Source organism: Ailuropoda melanoleuca, chromosome 11 (genome assembly GCF_002007445.2).
Source record: "Ailuropoda melanoleuca isolate Jingjing chromosome 11, ASM200744v2, whole genome shotgun sequence".
NCBI classification, from domain to species: Eukaryota; Metazoa; Chordata; class Mammalia; order Carnivora; family Ursidae; genus Ailuropoda; species Ailuropoda melanoleuca.
In genome coordinates, this window is record NC_048228.1 from 5,179,407 (window position 1) to 5,199,324 (window position 19,918).

The 19,918-nt window shown below is 56.6% G+C and overlaps 1 protein-coding gene across 1 annotated transcript in view; it reads left to right on the forward strand.

The window, feature by feature from the left end:
* Positions 1-19,918, forward strand: part of CAMTA1 (calmodulin binding transcription activator 1) — a 682,439-nt gene that overhangs the window by 431,607 nt on the left and 230,914 nt on the right. The window contains 1 exon segment of the mRNA XM_034671158.1: positions 5,134-5,205. Coding sequence (XP_034527049.1) covers positions 5,134-5,205 — 72 coding nt within the window.

The window sequence follows — 19,918 nt, forward strand, 5'->3', positions numbered from 1 at the left end:
GGTGAGGGGGGGTTTGCGCAGACAGTGGGACCACGGGAGCAGAAGTGCAGGAATGAGAGGCATGAGGTTGGCCTGGGGACAGTGCATCCATGTTCTGGATGCTGAGAGCGGCAGGGACAACAGAGGGTTGAGCTTTTCCCTGGAGGAAAGGAGGAGGGGGAGGCAGGGAGGGAGGGAGAGGTGGAGAATCTGCTGGTAGCATGAAGCTGCTGAGACCTGACAGAAAGGAGAGGCGCCTGGTGGTGTCCAATATTCCAACCAATAAAGCTTGGCTCATCACGCAGAGGGGTTCCCCTCTTTCACCCACTGAAGCCATTAGGTGTTGAGGCCTGTCAGACTGTCTGGCGTGGGGGACCCCCAGCAGCTGAGTCTGTTGGGGAGAAATCCCCTGGAGAAGATTCACAGCCAATATGCCCGTTCTTTATAGGAAGTGTTTACTTTGAATTAAAGGAAGCTCCTGTTTACTATTGGTTTCCCTGTAAATTTATCTTTGCNAGGGAGGGAGGGAGAGGTGGAGAATCTGCTGGTAGCATGAAGCTGCTGAGACCTGACAGAAAGGAGAGGCGCCTGGTGGTGTCCAATATTCCAACCAATAAAGCTTGGCTCATCACGCAGAGGGGTTCCCCTCTTTCACCCACTGAAGCCATTAGGTGTTGAGGCCTGTCAGACTGTCTGGCACGTGGGGGACCCCCAGCAGCTGAGTCTGTTGGGGAGAAATCCCCTGGAGAAGATTCACAGCCAATATGCCCATTCTTTATAGGAAGTGTTTACTTTGAATTAAAGGAAGCTCCTGTATACTATTGGTTTCCCTGTAAATTTATCTTTGCTTTTTATTAAAAGAAGGGGGGGAAGCCCCATAGTGTCATAAAAGTAATTTTGAATATTTAAGAAAAAATTCCTCCTTCTCAGCTGTCAACTTCAAGGGAAGCTGTCAGGCCTTAATTCCACAAATATAACAAATTTGAAAGTTGTTTCCAGTTAGGGGTGAGATTCTCCTGAGTTTCCTATAAATAGCTAGTTGCTTTCTCTTTTTCTCTCCTTGTGTGCATACATAAACAAGGGGCTCGCCACACGCTTTCCTGCACACACCCCACACCTGTGCACACGCACCTCGTGCTTACGCACATACACACACAGCTGTATCCACCAGCCCTGGGAAGTGATTCTCCCTCCAGCCACATCATGGCCCCCAAACGAAAAGCTCAACCCACAGAGTCCCGAGGGGAGCTCGATCAAAAGCACCAGGAGTTTGTAAAACACAGATCACTGCAGACAAACTTGATTGCTATTTTGATTAGTAGGTAGCAGGATGGATTTGATACGCTGCCTCGTGAAATGGTGTGCAGTGAGGACATTGTCATAGATGAGCTGCAAAGTGAGAACATGGGAACAAAGGGACCTGGCAAGAGAGTTGGGATCAGGGCTGTGGGGCTGGCTGGGGGTGCGCTGTGAACGAAAGGGGAGAGGGCCAGGGCACCGGGCGAGCCAGGCCAGTCATGTGCTGAGTGTCAGCAAGTTCACGACTGCTTCGTCCCCCTGAAGGCTTGGCTCTTTGCTGGAGAAGCCAGCCTGGACGGACACCCCCTCCCCGGCTTCTCTGTTGCCTTCCAACGCCGTCCCTATGCCCCGATTGCTGCTTCCACCCAGACCAAGCACCGGATCTCTGCACCTCACCCCACCCTGTGTCTCTGCTTGGATGTCTTACGAGCTCCTCAACGTCACCAAGCAGAAAGGTGAAATCACCCACCAGGCTGCTGCGCCCCCGGGGTCTCGTGGCCTGGGGCATGGGACCACTTGTCCCCAGCCCCCCTACACACACACCTGTCTGCGCAGCCAGGAAGCCCGGCATCGTCCTTACGCCTGGCAAGCATGACCACTTCTCCATACCTGTCTTGCTGCCACCGCCATCTGGGGCCAGTGGGCCTCCAGGCTCCCAGGGCTGGCCCCATGCCCCTCACCTTCCACAGCTCTGTTCCCCACTCTGTGCCACAGTGAGCTTCTGAAAGGCAGATCTGATCACGATGTCCCAGGGCAAAGTCAAGCTCCTGGCTGTGGCCCCCACAGCTAGTGTGAGCGGACCTGACCCAGGCCCTCCCCGTGCCTGGCCTTCCCTGTCATACTGGGAATGACATCCTCAAGTCAGCCTCTGTCTCACCTCCTGTCCCCAGCTGCTTTTCCTGCTGCTGGACTAACTCACCTTCCCCCCATTCTTCCCGCAGCCAGCTGTGCTCATCTTAAAGCCCCCAACCCCTGTGGCCCCTCTCCCACTGTCCTCTGGGATTCTCCTGGGCATCCCCCCTGGGCATCAGCTCTTGACCCTCACAACCACCCATGAGACAGGAAGAGGAAGGTGCCCTTTCACAGCCTAGAAGGACAGGACCCTCCCAGCAGGCCCCCCACCCCAAGCAGGACCTGTCTCTCCAGAAACCCCTCTTTGCTGACTCCAGCTCACCAAGGGTGGATTACTGGCACCTTCCTTCCCCACAAGGACAGTAAACCAGCTACTTTGCATGACTCAGAGTTCCCTGAAACTGAAGCTTAGCCCTTTAAGCACTAAATGTGGAGCCATTTTCCAGGATGGTTTTCTCGTATGTGGTTTAAAGACCTGGACCTTTGGAATACCACAAGCAAAAATGAAATAGTTACTGACTTCGGGTCCTTTCCTGTACTTTCCTGTGGAGACGGGTGGGGCAGTTGTGGGCCATCTTCATCCAGAGGGTCTGAGGCTCCCTGCCTCCGGGAGCTCCCAGTCCTGGGAGTACAGATGGGCAGGAAGCCAGGGGGGTAACCCGGGGTCATGGGGAGGTCATGCGGAGCTAGGCAACATGGCATCAGGGGGAGCTAGGCAACACCAGGAGGGGTCAATGTCCTTGGGCTCCTTGAGTCCTTAGGGCTCTCTGGGGGGCTTCTCCTTCCTCCCTGGATGCTATCTGATGTGGTTCTCCCTCGTCAAAGGTCTGCTTTCCCTCTCTCCAGCCTTCCTAGATCGTGCTTCTCATCTGTGGAGCCCAGAGACATCGGATCACCAGGGTGGTTAAGATCTTATCTAAAGATAGAGTAACTAGGTTCTGAGTGAGGCCCCGAATGCTCCTCTGAGCTTCGTTGTAGAAACGGCGATGTTTCTTTTTACCATCATCCTGCTTATTGGATGGTGCTGGGCACTTCTGGGGGGGCGAGGTTGCCCACAGGTGCTGGGGTGGCTCAGGGGAGGACGGGCACATGCTGTCTCCTTCCTGTGGACCCAGAAGGGACGCACAGTAGGTGTTGGGTAAATTCCTGGTGAGTCCTCCTGTGTAGTTCAGCCCAACCCAGGCAGATCAGCAGTGAACTGGGGCGGGGTGGGGAATGGAGTAGCCCATCAACCACGTTCTTTTCAAGTTCGAGAAAAAGCGAAAAAGCGGTGGAAAGAGGAGACAGGTGAAGGCAGAAAGTCTGCAAACCCTCAAGAGGAATGAACAGTGGGAAAAAGCAGATGCGCGCCTTTTATTTCAAAGAGACAGGAGAGAGTTCTTCTCTCAACAATTTATGTCTCTCTCCATTTGGCTCGTTACATGAGTAAGAGTAATGAAACTGCCCATGAGAGTATGCAAATTCCAAAGGAAAAGAGCTGATTAAAGTTGCAGGTGGGTTGCTCATTTGTGGCGAACAAATGCTCACAGGAAATGTCCAAACAGGGGTCTCCTTTGGCAAGAAGGAGTGAGTTATCAAAAATAAAAGTAAAAAAAGAAAACGCAGTGTATTAAAAACCAGAAAAGTCAGGAAAGAATATTGCCTTCTTAATAATAAATACATTTTGTGGGCAAGAATTGCAAGGGAATCGCTTAAATTAATTTCCGCTTTGTTTGGTTGGTTTACACAGGGTTTAGTCCCAGCTGACAGCGATCTGTGTAAGTTCTAACATATTGGAAATCTGATTTTCTTACAGCCAGAATCCCGTAGTCCAAACTGATTTCTCTTTCAACTCTGCTAATCAGAGAGGCAGGACTCAAGTGGACTCCTAGTAGAACCAAATTGCACTTGGTCTTTTGGGGGGTGCTTTAAATTCAGAGCTGCTGGGCCCTTCTCCCTGCAGCACCGGGGCCGGGGGGCAGGGCAGGGCTATGGTGAGTTTTGAATGAGCAATGGGAGGTCACCCCTTCCCTTTCTGCCTCCCCCCCCCATTCAGGAATGTGAGCTTTGGAAAGCCAGGGAAACTCTGCAGGAGAAGGAAAGGGAGCATTCCGGTTTGGAACTGGAGGCTACAAAAGAAAAGGCAAAATCCTGTCCCCCTGAGACTCTCAGAGTTGGATTTTGAGAGGCCTGTTCTCCTCACCGGTCCCCACTCCCCACTTCTTGCCTGCAAGCCTGTCCCCAGTGTCCAGTGCTGTGTGCACAATACACCAGGAAGCTCCGCCCACCTGGGTCCAAGTGTCCCTCCTCACTGTCCCCACCCCCACCTGATTTTCCAGAACCAAATCCGACTGCCAAAGAGGCAGCTTTAACCTTACAACAAGCAAACGTGAATGAACAAACTAAATAAAAGCCAGCAAGTGGGGTGCGCACGAGGGGCCGCTCAGCCTCCGGACCTCAGTCCTAGCAAGCGATGCCCCCACCCGTCCCCCACCAGCTTCAGGGGGCCCGCCAGGCAGGGCTACCGCGCCTGCCTGGCATGATGCTCTTGACCACAAAAGGTCTGGAGTGTCATGTGTGTGTGTGTGTGTGCGTGCGTGTGCGTGCGTGTGCGTGCTTGAATCTATTCCAGACACATTCACTCCCTCCTCGTACACCAAGGGGCCTTAACCTAGGCTCTGTGAATGAATTTCAGGGGAACGCCAAGCCCCTAAAATTAAGGCAAAATGTGTACGTATGTGCATTCCCCTGGTCCCCGGCTTTTCTGGGTTCTCACATGCCCCTATGGCCCCCCAAAGGGAAGGCACCCCAGCTGTCCGTCCGTGTCGGCCCGCTAGCGTTTCCCAGCTGTGCTTCTGAGATACGGCCCCAGACGTCAGTCCCGGCCCTGGAGCTGGGCCCAGAGGCGCCCGCCCTCAGCCTCGGTGCCGATCCGTGGCCCTTTCTCGCTCCTTCTCTGTTGCGCCGTCTTTCTCCCTTCCTTCCCTCTTTCCAACTGAATTCTCGTTTTTCCTCTCTCCCTAGTGCTTGTACGGCTGCTATGTCCATTCCTCCATCATCCCCACCTTCCACCGGAGGTGCTACTGGCTCCTTCAGGTAGGTGGCTGGGACTGCCTTCTTCTTCCGTCTCCGGTGCTGGGAATGTCTGTGGAGGGAGCTGCGCGGGTGTGGGGCTCCTGCGTGCGGCGGCTGGGGGCCGAGGCGCCCCAGCAAGCTTTCCTAGGGACGTCGGCCTGTCCTGCTGAGGCCAGGGGTGTGGCTGGCCTGGTGTGTTGTCAGGTGCCAGGCAGGGGAGAAGCCTGGTGGGGGGCCAGTCTTTCCTGCCCCAGGAGAATAAGGCCCCACCGGGTGCTTCCAGGGTGCCTCGGTTTCCTCTTGATGAGGACAGAAAGGCTGAGTGTCCTGCCCCTGACTGCAGAATGCCTGTGGGCTGAGAGCTGCACATTCATTTTCTCTTGCGGGTTAGTTAGTCGTTGGCACTTGTGGAAAATCGGCTCTTGGAGGCATGCCAGTGGCAGTCGGATTGATTGGAATGGTTGTTGGGAGAGGAGGAGCCCAGTCATCGATTTGTGATGTCTGCCGTACAGTGGGATGGAGAAAGGGGTGGAGGAGCCCCGCAGGCCCCATCAGCGTGGCCTGACTGACGGCTCCCTGTCGGTGGTGCTTGTACACAGCTTGGCTGAGTCAGGCCTGGCTCGGCGCTGTGGCCACCCAGCCTCTTCTGGGTTGGTGGTCATCGGTGGTGATCCTGCCTAGGAGAGGGTGCTGCCGTGTGAGTGGGAAGGTCCAAGGAATCCTCCACCAGTTGGGCTAGACCTGAGTCCTTTGCAAAGTTTGTCCTCTGATCTGCAGCAGCTCTCTGGGGGCCCCAGCCTGGTGGGCCGGGCACCACTGCCCCAATTTCTTCCTACTGCCTCTCCCCAGGCATTGCTGCCTCTAACTTTTCCTTCTGTGATTCCACTTTCTGCACCCACCGTGGTTCAAGTTAGCCAACCTCTGGGCCCCAGGGCTGGAAGATCTCCCCGGCTCAGCAATGCAGTTGGGAAGCGTATGGCAGATTGGAAAACAAGCCCCCAACACCATGGCATGCACTCAGAGAGCAGAGGGCCACATGCGCCAGAGCGCAGAGGGGCCACTAGTCCCAGGGAAGGTGGCCTGGAAGGCATCTGTGGGGCCCAGAGCCATCTCGGTGTGGACATGGAGGCTCAGCCCAGCCCCTGCCTCCAAGCCCTTGCCCTTCTCCCTCAGTTCCAGAAATAATTGTCTATGGTTCAGCAAGTTCATTAGCGGATGATGCCTGAGACTGTCCGAGGATGTGCTGATTTGCAAAGACTCGGCTTCCTGGACTTCTTGCCCCGTTGTCGGTTTCCAGGGTTTGTCTCCCCAGGAGGCTGGCCTAGAAGAACCGGTTTCCTAATTGCTCGGCCTCTCGTGTGGTCATGGGATGATGCTTTTCATCTTGTTAGCGTGAAAAGTTTTCTCTTCTACCTGGCTGCAGGGGTGGAGGGTGGGGCTCCCACCTTGAGAGCAGGGATCCAGTGCGGTGGGAGCCTGGGGTCACACTCCCGCTGGGGAGAAATATTTTCACCCCGAGCAGACTGTAGCCCAGTCAAATGCCTTCCTGGGCCTCCAAAGGCTCTGGGGCCTGTTTTGGCTTTTTTCTTTTATGCTTTCATGTCCTATCAAAACCCCTTTTGGGCATGCTCTCCTGCTTCCCAGCCTGACCACTGCCCTCTGTTGGAGCAGTGCCCCAGCCAGTTTCCTGCCAGCCAGCTTCTCCTGCAGCCCCTCTCTCTGCTCTTCAGAGGTGCTCCCTCCTCCAGGCCTGCTCTCCCACACCCACACCTCTGCCTGTCTCCTCGCATCCCGTCACAGGCTTGTGGCTTTTTGATTCCACTAAATTTACTTTCCTAGACCCTATGGGCAGCCATGGGGTGTGAGCTCATTACCCCTCCAAGCTGGTTTCCACTCACTGAGATTCGGCTCCTCCTGCTTTGTTTCTGGGGCCAGGTGAGAAGTGGGGGCCGGCGGGGGCAGGGGGAGAGGGTCGATGGCTGTCCCGGCCCTCCCCTCCCCCGTACTTTGGTCCTGGACACTATGTGCTGGAGACATACCTGGGGTGATTCACGTCTGGCTGGTTGTGTTACTTCCAGCTGGCAGGGGGCGCACCTCTCCAAAGGCCAGTATCACAGGAACTGGTTTCTTAAGGGCAGATCTGGCCCCTTTATTTTCTCTTTCCAGCCCCAGGGAGTTGTGACTTCACAGCATCACCCTTGCTTCTGTGAGCAGGTGACAGGAGGGGACGCACACAGGGGTGGGGACTCCTGCTCCTCGGTCTGTGCTGGGCAGTAGCAGGTTGAGGAGCGAAGTCCAAAGCAATCAGGGGGGTGCACGTCCCCCGCAAGCCCAAGAGCCACCGCGACAGCCGGCGCCGCTCAGGGCAATTTGTTCCGGTGCTAATTACAACACTAGGATAATGACGGTGTGGCCAGGTTTAATTTCTCTGATATTAAACAGGAAAGAAGCCACGAGACACTGGCCCAGATGGAAATTGGCCCAAGTTTGTCTCTGACACCAATTACCAGGAAAAAAGATTGGGGGGGAGTGAAGGTGTCAGGGCAGGGGCTGCAGTGGGAGCCAAGGAAGCAGGCCACTCCCACCCTGTCCCTGGCTCCTGGGAAGCCTGCCCTGTCCCCTGAAGCCACCAGCTGCTGGCCATACCTCCTCACAGCAAGCAGGGTATGAGGGGCTGGGGGACAAGGGGAGCCCTCCTGAGTGGAAGGGGGTTGGAGGGAGCAGGGAGGGGAAGGAGGGCTTCTGGGTAAAGGAGAGTTTGTTCAAGAGGCAGCCCCCACGCCCTGCCAGCCCAGCAGCCAGCAGCAGCCTCTGGGATCCCAAACGGATACCACTCATCCCAAGGCCACTTAGCGCAGCAGGGCCCTCTGCCCCCCGCAGGCCTGGTTTTCTTCTGCAACCAGACTGGGAGGGAGGGAGCTGCACCCCTCTGTGTCTCCATCGCCCAGCACAGATCCTCAGCTAGACAAGGAGGGGCCAGCCGCTCAGACTGGGGTGAGAGAGTGTCAGACCTGGGGCAGGGGGTCAGCGCCCCTGCCAGAGCAGAGGATCGGGGAGAGGAGGGGGACAGGAGCTGACACAAAACTTGAAAGTTTCGGAGTGAACTGGTTTTCAGGGGAGAGAGCTACCTTGCCCTCTCTCCGTTGCTAATAAATATTTTATGAAGAGGTGAGCAGGGAGACAAGGGAGGAGCCAGAACCTTCCCCAAGAGTGGAAGCCCCACCGTTCATAAGGTCATTGTCGTGACTGGCGTGCACACGAAGTCATCTGCCCAGCTGGGCCGGGGCCTTTGGGGGATTTGCCCTGGGACCTTGAGAAGCCACGGCCACTGGCCGGGATACCTGCCTCACCAGCCCCCTGTGTCACAGCTGGCAGGACCCGTAGGCTCCCCTGAGCTCAGCCACTGCGTTTCCTAGATAGACACAGAGGCCCAGAGAGGACCGGGCCAGACCCAGGGTCACCCAGCTGGTCAGCGACCGAGCCGGCTGGGGTCAGGCCTCCAATGGCCTGAGCACGGTTACCCCTGCAGTCACCCCGGCCCTGAGACTGGCTGGGGCCAGAGGTCACGTGGCCACTCCTGCTGCGGGGCTACTCCCAGGGTGAGCCAGACAAGCGGGGTCTCCGCCTCCACCCCTGCCATCCACAGACTGTCCTGTTGGGGATCTTCTGGCGCTCAGGCTCAGCGCCTTCCTGCAGCCTCCTGCATCCCCTTCCTGGATCCCCGCTTTCCACCCCTTTGGGCGTTTCTCCCCCATCCACAACCCCAAGGAGAACAAGCCCCAATTCAGGCTAGACTTCCCGGCAGATTCTGTATGGCTCATTTGGAAACTATTTCTGCTTCTAATGAGTGTTTTTCTTTGTGCCCTTGTCCTCCAGAATGCTTAATGAATGTTTTCTGTGCTCAGTGAAGCAGGGGTGTGTCCCTGTGTCTGCCACCGCCGTTCGGGGGGCTGTTAGGCTGCCGAGACCAGCTCACTGAGGCGCAAGTAGCGAGGAGCTGCTTCCCGGCCCACCCTGGCAGCACGCATGGAGGCCTCTGCTGTGCAAGCACAGAGACCCTGGGCCTTTGGGGAGACCCTGGGCCTTTGGGGAGACCCTGGGGCTGGGGGCTCCTAGATCGCTGGAGAATGGCAGGTGTCTGGGTCCCAAGGAGGAGCTGGGTTCTAGTTCTGCCCTGACGACCTGAGCATCAGAAGCTGTGACCAAACCAGCCTCCTCACTCAGAGCAACCTCTGCAGGTCCCCGAGGGGGTACACTGAGACCCGGGCATCCCCAGCCAGCAGGGGAGGGGGCTGCGGGCAGACAGGCCTCCTCATCCTGGGGTGTGCAGAATGTTCCATACGTATATATTTCTCTCCAACACTGACGGTCTCTGTGCTGCCTCCGCTCCCCAGGAAGGGTTCTCAGAGCTCACTGCTACCGGGAAGTGGCAAAGTAGGGGCACGGTTGGGTCAGGGGGAGGCATCCTGCAGGGTCATGGAACACCTGCTCCTGTCCCCAGCACATCACCCACAGGCTGTGCTTCAGGGAAGAGCCACCTGGCACAGAGCGGGGGAATGAGGACCATCGGCCCTCGGTTTGGGATGGCGTTTATTTTAACCCCTTGAAATAGTGGGGTTGGGTCACCCAGGGAAGCACCTGGTAGCTGCGTGCCTCTGGGCAGTTCACCTGATTTCTCTGTGTCTCCGTTTCCTCATCAGTAAACGGGGACAATAACTGCGTCACTGCACAGGGCTGTCGTCGAAAATTAATATAAACACAGCGTGCTGCACGGACACACGTAGCCCGCTCCTGGCACACGGCAAGCGCCTAACGGGATAGCTCCGGGCTAGACCTATAAGCTGGCAACCCAACGCCCCTGGGAAGGCTTTGTGATCCCCCAGGCCGCATCGTCCCTTTATCCTGTGTAGTGTGGCTGCAGGGGGTTGGAGCCAGTGCCCCCCAGCACATGAGCCGGTCAGGACCGGCTGGCCAGGGTGTGTGTCCTCCTGCAAGCCACCCTCTGCTGCAGCAGGACCCAGAGGGAGACGTTTTCTAGAAGTGGTGGCACTGTTGTTGCCATAATGTCCCTTGCCCCCCCCCCAAAAGACTTGAAATCCATCTGGGGTATAATGAACTCTTTTGCAATTTGTGACCCAAGTACCCCCCTACCCGACATCCACTCACTCTTTCTGGAAGTGCAGCCCCACCTGGGACCATGCCCCCAGCCCTCAGGGGTGGGCTGCAGGTGAGCTGGGCCACAGAAGGGACTAGAAGCCCCAACTGGGTCCCTGGAGGAGCATATCCACACTCCACCCTCCTGTCTTCAGGCTCATCCTGGTGGTGGGGACATCTCCACTCAGAGCGAGCTGGACTTCACCAGCAGGCTATCCCCGAGATGCAGGTGACAGTCCAGCAGAAGAGAGATCTGCCTGCCTCCCTCCCTCCTTCCTCTCCTTCCCTCCCTCCTCCTTCTCCTTCCTTCCCTCCTTCCTCTCCTTCTTCTCTCCTCCTTCCCTCCCTCTATCCCTCCCTCCTTCCCTCCCTCCCTCTACCCCTCCCTCCTTCCCTTCCTTCCTTTCTTCCTTCCTTCCCTCCTTCCTTCTATCCTTCCTTCCCTCCCTGTTTCCCTTCTTCCCTCCTTCCTTCTATCCTTCCTTCCCTCCCTGTTTCCCTTCTTCCCTCCTTCCTTCCCTCCCTCCTCCTTTCCTCCCTCCTTCCTTCCCTTCCTCCTTCCCTCTCTCCTCCTTCCCTCCCTGCTTCCTTCCTTTCTTCCCTCCACCCTTCTCTTCCCCCCTTCCTCCCCCCTCCCTTCATTCCTTTCCTTTCCTTCCTTCCCTCCAGAGCTCTCTCCTTTCTTCCTTCTCCCCCCACTTCCCCCCTCTTTCTTTCATCTTGTTTTCTAATGGAAGATATTATAGCTTCATAAAAAATACTCAAGACTTCTTGCTCAGTAACCGTGTTTATGTGTCATTGGGGTGGAATAGAAGTGGCTGGGAAATAAAGTGTCGTGGAGCATGCTCTGTCTGTGGTCCTGTGAACATGTCATGCATTACTCAGACTGAGATTCCGTGGGGCTCACTGTGACATGTGGCTTTGACAGGGCTTAAAGCAACCGAAGGCATTGTCGTCAGGCTGGCTCTCTGTCCCAATGGGGGCATTTTGACCCGCATGCTTCAAGGAAGAGAAATGAGTTGGTACCTGAGGAGTCCCTGCCCCCCAGGCCTGGGTCAGTGGGGAGGAGAAGGTGCCTCAGGCAAGCTGCACCCTCTGGGCTCACACCACAGACACTGAGTCCCAAAGCCGGGAGCTCCGCCCAGCACGGGTGTCCTTCCGTCTGCCACAGAGAGTGGAGGACATGGCAGATGCCAGGAGTGGGCTGGGCTGGGGCCGAGGGTCTTCTGACAGCTTGTATGGCCCACAGACACCACAGCCAGGCACCAGGTGGCCCGCAGTGCTTGGTGGGGACTCCAAGTCCAGTGTCATTTGGTTCTCACGGCTGCCCTTGGAGGGGAGTCAGGGCTGGGTGAATTCACCCTGATTTTCACAGATGAAGAAACTGAGGGTCCAGGAGAATAAGGGACCCCCAGAGACTCAGGCAGACAGGGCTGAGTCCAGGCTCCTTAAACCAGGGTTGGAGCAGCACAGGGGAGGGAGTCGCTGGACCCCAAGTGTTTGGGGGGGGACTCCTGTGCGGAGAGGCAGATGAAGGACCCTGAATTTACATGCCTGGGCGCCTGGCTGGCCCAGTAGGTGGCACCTGATGCTGGCGAGTGAGATGAATCCAGAAAAGGCGACCTAGCATGGGTAATCAGGGGAGCTTCCCAGAGGAAGAGGAGGTGCACCGGGACCGAAGAAGGAGGTGGCATGTTCCTCCGCGCCCTTTCTGACCTAGGGCGGTGTGGGCCATGGCGCACAGTGACAGGTAGGACTAACAAGGTCATGTGGAGTCCAGGCTCTGTTGGCTGCAGCCCCACTGTCCCAGAAGTGCTNATCTTCTGGCGCTCAGGCTCAGCGCCTTCCTGCAGCCTCCTGCATCCCCTTCCTGGATCCCCGCTTTCCACCCCTTTGGGCGTTTCTCCCCCATCCACAACCCCAAGGAGAACAAGCCCCAATTCAGGCTAGACTTCCCGGCAGATTCTGTATGGCTCATTTGGAAACTATTTCTGCTTCTAATGAGTGTTTTTCTTTGTGCCCTTGTCCTCCAGAATGCTTAATGAATGTTTTCTGTGCGCAGTGAAGCAGGGGTGTGTCCCTGTGTCTGCCACCGCCGTTCGGGGGGCTGTTAGGCTGCCGAGACCAGCTCACTGAGGCGCAAGTAGCGAGGAGCTGCTTCCCGGCCCACCCTGGCAGCACGCATGGAGGCCTCTGCTGTGCAAGCACAGAGACCCTGGGCCTTTGGGGAGACCCTGGGCCTTTGGGGAGACCCTGGGGCTGGGGGCTCCTAGATCGCTGGAGAATGGCAGGTGTCTGGGTCCCAAGGAGGAGCTGGGTTCTAGTTCTGCCCTGACGACCTGAGCATCAGAAGCTGTGACCAAACCAGCCTCCTCACTCAGAGCAACCTCTGCAGGTCCCCGAGGGGGTACACTGAGACCCGGGCATCCCCAGCCAGCAGGGGAGGGGGCTGCGGGCAGACAGGCCTCCTCATCCTGGGGTGTGCAGAATGTTCCATACGTATATATTTCTCTCCAACACTGACGGTCTCTGTGCTGCCTCCGCTCCCCAGGAAGGGTTCTCAGAGCTCACTGCTACCGGGAAGTGGCAAAGTAGGGGCACGGTTGGGTCAGGGGGAGGCATCCTGCAGGGTCATGGAACACCTGCTCCTGTCCCCAGCACATCACCCACAGGCTGTGCTTCAGGGAAGAGCCACCTGGCACAGAGCGGGGGAATGAGGACCATCGGCCCTCGGTTTGGGATGGCGTTTATTTTAACCCCTTGAAATAGTGGGGTTGGGTCACCCAGGGAAGCACCTGGTAGCTGCGTGCCTCTGGGCAGTTCACCTGATTTCTCTGTGTCTCCGTTTCCTCATCAGTAAACGGGGACAATAACTGCGTCACTGCACAGGGCTGTCGTCGAAAATTAATATAAACACAGCGTGCTGCACGGACACACGTAGCCCGCTCCTGGCACACGGCAAGCGCCTAACGGGATAGCTCCGGGCTAGACCTATAAGCTGGCAACCCAACGCCCCTGGGAAGGCTTTGTGATCCCCCAGGCCGCATCGTCCCTTTATCCTGTGTAGTGTGGCTGCAGGGGGTTGGAGCCAGTGCCCCCCAGCACATGAGCCGGTCAGGACCGGCTGGCCAGGGTGTGTGTCCTCCTGCAAGCCACCCTCTGCTGCAGCAGGACCCAGAGGGAGACGTTTTCTAGAAGTGGTGGCACTGTTGTTGCCATAATGTCCCTTGCCCCCCCCCCAAAAGACTTGAAATCCATCTGGGGTATAATGAACTCTTTTGCAATTTGTGACCCAAGTACCCCCCTACCCGACATCCACTCACTCTTTCTGGAAGTGCAGCCCCACCTGGGACCATGCCCCCAGCCCTCAGGGGTGGGCTGCAGGTGAGCTGGGCCACAGAAGGGACTAGAAGCCCCAACTGGGTCCCTGGAGGAGCATATCCACACTCCACCCTCCTGTCTTCAGGCTCATCCTGGTGGTGGGGACATCTCCACTCAGAGCGAGCTGGACTTCACCAGCAGGCTATCCCCGAGATGCAGGTGACAGTCCAGCAGAAGAGAGATCTGCCTGCCTCCCTCCCTCCTTCCTCTCCTTCCCTCCCTCCTCCTTCTCCTTCCTTCCCTCCTTCCTCTCCTTCTTCTCTCCTCCTTCCCTCCCTCTATCCCTCCCTCCTTCCCTCCCTCCCTCTACCCCTCCCTCCTTCCCTTCCTTCCTTTCTTCCTTCCTTCCCTCCTTCCTTCTATCCTTCCTTCCCTCCCTGTTTCCCTTCTTCCCTCCTTCCTTCTATCCTTCCTTCCCTCCCTGTTTCCCTTCTTCCCTCCTTCCTTCCCTCCCTCCTCCTTTCCTCCCTCCTTCCTTCCCTTCCTCCTTCCCTCTCTCCTCCTTCCCTCCCTGCTTCCTTCCTTTCTTCCCTCCACCCTTCTCTTCCCCCCTTCCTCCCCCCTCCCTTCATTCCTTTCCTTTCCTTCCTTCCCTCCAGAGCTCTCTCCTTTCTTCCTTCTCCCCCCACTTCCCCCCTCTTTCTTTCATCTTGTTTTCTAATGGAAGATATTATAGCTTCATAAAAAATACTCAAGACTTCTTGCTCAGTAACCGTGTTTATGTGTCATTGGGGTGGAATAGAAGTGGCTGGGAAATAAAGTGTCGTGGAGCATGCTCTGTCTGTGGTCCTGTGAACATGTCATGCATTACTCAGACTGAGATTCCGTGGGGCTCACTGTGACATGTGGCTTTGACAGGGCTTAAAGCAACCGAAGGCATTGTCGTCAGGCTGGCTCTCTGTCCCAATGGGGGCATTTTGACCCGCATGCTTCAAGGAAGAGAAATGAGTTGGTACCTGAGGAGTCCCTGCCCCCCAGGCCTGGGTCAGTGGGGAGGAGAAGGTGCCTCAGGCAAGCTGCACCCTCTGGGCTCACACCACAGACACTGAGTCCCAAAGCCGGGAGCTCCGCCCAGCACGGGTGTCCTTCCGTCTGCCACAGAGAGTGGAGGACATGGCAGATGCCAGGAGTGGGCTGGGCTGGGGCCGAGGGTCTTCTGACAGCTTGTATGGCCCACAGACACCACAGCCAGGCACCAGGTGGCCCGCAGTGCTTGGTGGGGACTCCAAGTCCAGTGTCATTTGGTTCTCACGGCTGCCCTTGGAGGGGAGTCAGGGCTGGGTGAATTCACCCTGATTTTCACAGATGAAGAAACTGAGGGTCCAGGAGAATAAGGGACCCCCAGAGACTCAGGCAGACAGGGCTGAGTCCAGGCTCCTTAAACCAGGGTTGGAGCAGCACAGGGGAGGGAGTCGCTGGACCCCAAGTGTTTGGGGGGGGACTCCTGTGCGGAGAGGCAGATGAAGGACCCTGAATTTACATGCCTGGGCGCCTGGCTGGCCCAGTAGGTGGCACCTGATGCTGACGAGTGAGATGAATCCAGAAAAGGCGACCTAGCATGGGTAATCAGGGGAGCTTCCCAGAGGAAGAGGAGGTGCACCGGGACCGAAGAAGGAGGTGGCATGTTCCTCCGCGCCCTTTCTGACCTAGGGCGGTGTGGGCCATGGCGCACAGTGACAGGTAGGACTAACAAGGTCATGTGGAGTCCAGGCTCTGTTGGCTGCAGCCCCACTGTCCCAGAAGTGCTCAGGACAAGTGTCCCAGGCCCTGGTGTCAGTCAAGTGACTTGGAGGCAGTGTGGGGGAGGCCCGCACCCCCCATCTCTGCTTGGGTCTGGGGGGAAGAGAGCAGGAGAAACGGGGCCAGGGCATGGCAGCTTGCAGGTTGAATGCTGCCCTGGAGTCTTCTCCAGGCTGCCGACAAGTACTGTCATTATTGGCACGGGTAAGAGAAACAGTAGCCCTGTGCAGCCCGTGAGGCCGACAGTTTGTCACCGCCACGCGGAGGCGCGGCTGGGGCACGAAGGGAGCATGCTAACCCTTACTGAGGCCGGTTGGGAAAGAGGAGCTCCCAGCACAGGGCTGTGTTGGTAGCTTTTTGTAGCAGCAGGCAGAGTCTGGAAAGAAGTTCCAGGTCTGTGGGTAATAGGACAGAGCTCCAGAAGGTGTTGGCACTGAAGGAGAAGTGAGTGGAGGGAGCCCAGTGGAGCAGGGGTGGCATTGGGGGAGGAGGGGAGAGGGTGGCACTGCAGGCGGCAGGAGCCCTATCCCCCTCCTGCCCCCCCCCCGCCCCAGGAGAGATGGTGGAGAAGAGCAGGAAGGCCCGGGGACAGGGGAACAGAACAAAGCGCCATCTTCTAAGCGACCCGGGGTCTTTCTCGGGGGAGCACAGCAGACAGCCAAGCCGGGGAAGGCTCTCGGCCGCCAGGGAGGGGCGGGTGTGGGGAAGGTAGCCCCAGGCTGCTCGGTGGCATCAGAGGGCTCGTTCCTGGGCCACCTCCTTGTGCCACTTGTTTTGTAGCTAGCAGCTTCCACCCCGTTCTCCATTAATGTGCCTTGAATAACGTGACGAGAAGATAAGGTAGACACTAGGAATTTATGGTGCTATGCAAAAATCGCTCAATTCCATTAAGATTTCAGGATCTTTGCCAGGCTGCACAGCAGAGCGGGTATTATTTCCTTCTTAGACATCTTTGCTTGATTGCAATTTATGATGCCAAGGCCTCTGCTGTACCCACCTAAAGCCTCCAGAAAAATATGGCCATGCCCCCAAAGCAGCCATTATTCTCTCTAAGGAAAGTCACTGGGTATTTTCCAGAAGATTCCCTCATCCTGATCCCCTTCTCTGAGGGCAGGGCGGAGCACCCTGCAATCAGATCCCAGCTTCTGGACCCTCACCTTGCAAATCTCAGCTGCCTGGGCAGCGGGAGCCCTTGGGGGAGGCGGGACCCTCTACCCCCACCTGCTGGACCAGGAAGGTGCTCAGCAGGGAGACCTTGAGGCCAGGGGAAAGGCTTCCCACTGGCTACCTGCCAGACCCCAGGGCCCACAGTTTAAATTCAGCTCTGCACTTTCCTAGCCATGGACTCTGGCCAAGTGAATGACCCTCCTTGAATCTTACTTCTCTGTCTGTGAAACAGGCATGAAAGTCCTCTCTCCTGGGGTCACCGGGTGGAGGGACTGAGCTCAGGCCCACAAAGGTCTTCGGGTCATGCTTGGCAATGGTGGCTCTGCTCATCACCCCGCCGTCCCGCCGTGACTATTTCCAGCAGCTTTTGCTCTTGGTGATTGTGTGGGTGGCTGTCATTGGCGAGGTCTGAGAAGGTCTCGTTCAGACCACCTTTCAAGTGGCAAAATGCTAGGGCCCTCCCGTGTGCCTGCGTGGTAACAGGCCCCATTTGCTANGAGGTCTGAGAAGGTCTCGTCCAGACCACCTTTCAAGTGGCAAAATGCTAGGGCCCTCCCGTGTGCCTGCGTGGTAACAGGCCCCATTTGCTAACGCACCTGCGGTCTCAGGCAGGAACTTGGCGCTCGCTTAGTGAAAGGGAGCCTCCACACTGTTGCCGTCTCCATCTGTGGGCTGCTGCTCGCCCCCCTACCCTGCCACCTTGTCCCCTCAGCTCCCTGCCCTGCTGGGGACAGGCTGCTGTCTATCCCGGCCTGTCCTGCAAAGCCCCCTTTGTCCTTCAGCCCTCCGAGGACCGAGCGGCCTGGACCAGACTGGAAGACAGAGCAAGAAGGAGGTATTGCTCCTTGGAGATGGGAGTTATTAATTAGTTTGATTATCCAGGACTTGTCAGTCTCTTAATCCTTCCGCCTGCAAAGGGGTTTATGCCTCCACAGCGTGTGTTGTCAGCTTGGCTAAGCAATTGCCTTTAATGGAAAGGCAGAACAATGGGCGATACAGTTTGGTTACTATCTTCATTTATCCAGCCGAACAACCCCTGCTCCCTTCCACAGAGCATGCTTCAAAGACGGGAGGGAGGCAAAAGCCGCTTAATTTCCCTTCTAGATGGCGTACAATGTGGGGCTTTTGTTTAATTATCCTTTTCATGTAATCTTCAACTGACATTCGGTCCTCAATATCCTAATCTGATTTGGAGCAAAGGGGAAAGGGTGGTTTCCAAAGCGAAAGACAAAAGTTTGCCTAAAGGAAACGCTTTCTATTTTGCCTCTGAAAGAACTCAAAGGGCCAAGAGTGAATTTCAGATGGAACTTGATAAGAGTGAAATGGCAACTGTGAGCCTTCGGTTGAGAGCTCTGTGTATGACCTGTCAGGTGCTCACTCAAGCCCCCAGGTGTCCCCCCAGCTGGTGAAGCTGGTCCGCCCGGGCAGGTGACTCTGGTCCGTGACATGGCATCTCGGCTGCTTTTCCCAGCATAATAGTCCAGTGGTCCTCAGGATGCAGCTATTCCCATGCAAGACAGCGTGCACCCGACTCACAGGTGTACTTCTCACTCCTCCCCTCTCAGTTCTCTTGCTCTCCTCCCTGTAAAGGGCTCTAGGAAGCCCAAAGGAGACTTCTTGCCAGTCCTCCCACCACTCCCAAACTGGGCAGGACATCCTGAGGGCTTTCCCGTCTCCTGTTCCAGACACACCAGGGTCGTCCTTGGTAATGGGGAGTATTAGCAGGTCCATACCTTCCTTGCCACCTGGCTACTGGAAGACGACAGCCTTGTGCCTGCTCTTGCCCAACACAAGCCTCATTGGGCCCGAATTGAGAGGCACAGCCCAGCAGAGCAGTGCTTGTGGAAGTCTCTGGAACCTGGTGGCCTCACGCTGTCCTCATCTTCAGCAGTCCTGTGTCTTTCTTTACTCTTCCTGCAACTCTGCCTTCCTGCTTCTCCCTCATCCCCATCAACTGCTGGCACATTCTCTGCTTAACAAAATGCTCTCCCTTCCAGCAGGAGTCCTCAGTATGTGCCCCAAACCCACTCTCCCCTCACCCTGCGCCTTCTCTCTCCTTCCCTCCGTGCCACATGCCACGTCCCAGGCTCACCCATAACCTCCAGATTGTGAAATCCAAAGGTTGTGTCAGTGCATCCTCTTTGCTGACCTCTAGGCAGCAATGACTAAGTTGGCCATTCCCTCCTTCTGGAATGTTCTGTTCTGCAGCAGGGACACTCCCTGGCTATCTCCCACACTGCCTGATCTTTGCAGATTCCTCCCTTTCTTTTCCACCCCTCAATGTTGGCATGTCCCTGGGCTTCCGGGGCCTTCTCCTCTCTGTCTACACTGTCTCCCTGAGTCCTCTCACTCACTCTCATGGCTTCACTCACCAGCTCTACGCTGACACCTGCACCCTGACCTCACTGCTAAGACGCAGACTTTCCTGTCCAGCCATCCACTCAGCATCCCGCCCAAACGCGGAATCAGCATCCCAGGCCTCCCTCTGCCGAAGCGGAATCTGGTCTTGTCCGTGTGTTCACCTTCCTGCTGTAGCCACCGCAGTGCCACTGCCCAGGACGTGAACCAGCCTTTCTGGTCCCCATCTTTTGCCCACAGCCCTCTTCCCCATCGAAAATACGTCTCAACCATATTCTCTTCCACTGCTACCAAGTTAAAGCCACAACTGTCTCCCAGACCAGCGTGAGTCTCTCCTGCACATGTGGTCCATTCTCCACGAAGGAGCCAGAGTGCGCCACTCCCATCCCAAACCGTACCAGGGCTCACGCTTTCAACCAGTTCGGTAAGTCTGCATGGCACTTAAAGTAACAACCAAAACCTTAACAGGCCACGGAGGGCCTGCACTTCCAACCTTGTCCTTCCTCTCCCTCAGCACTCTCCAGCCATGCTGACTTCCTCCTGCCTCTCACCTGAGCCGAGCTCTCTGGCCTCAGGACCTTGGCACCTGCTCTTCCTGCTGCCTGGAGGTCAACGTGGGCCTCCATGGTTGACACTAAGATTCAGGCCTCCACTCTATCCTCAGTTCCTCAGAAAGTCCTCCTGACACCCCATCAAGCTTCCCCTCGCTCTCTGGCAAAGCATCACCAACACCATATTATGAAATATTAAGATATACGGTAAAGTCGAGGGTGTTTTACAAGCATCCTAGACCTACCACCCAGATTCTACTGTTAACATTTTCTTGTATTATTTTATCAGTTGTAAGTTCTTCCATCCATCTTATTTATTTTTCATGCATTTCAAACTAAGTTGCAGACGACAGTTCGCCTCCCCCATGTACGGCGGCCTGGTT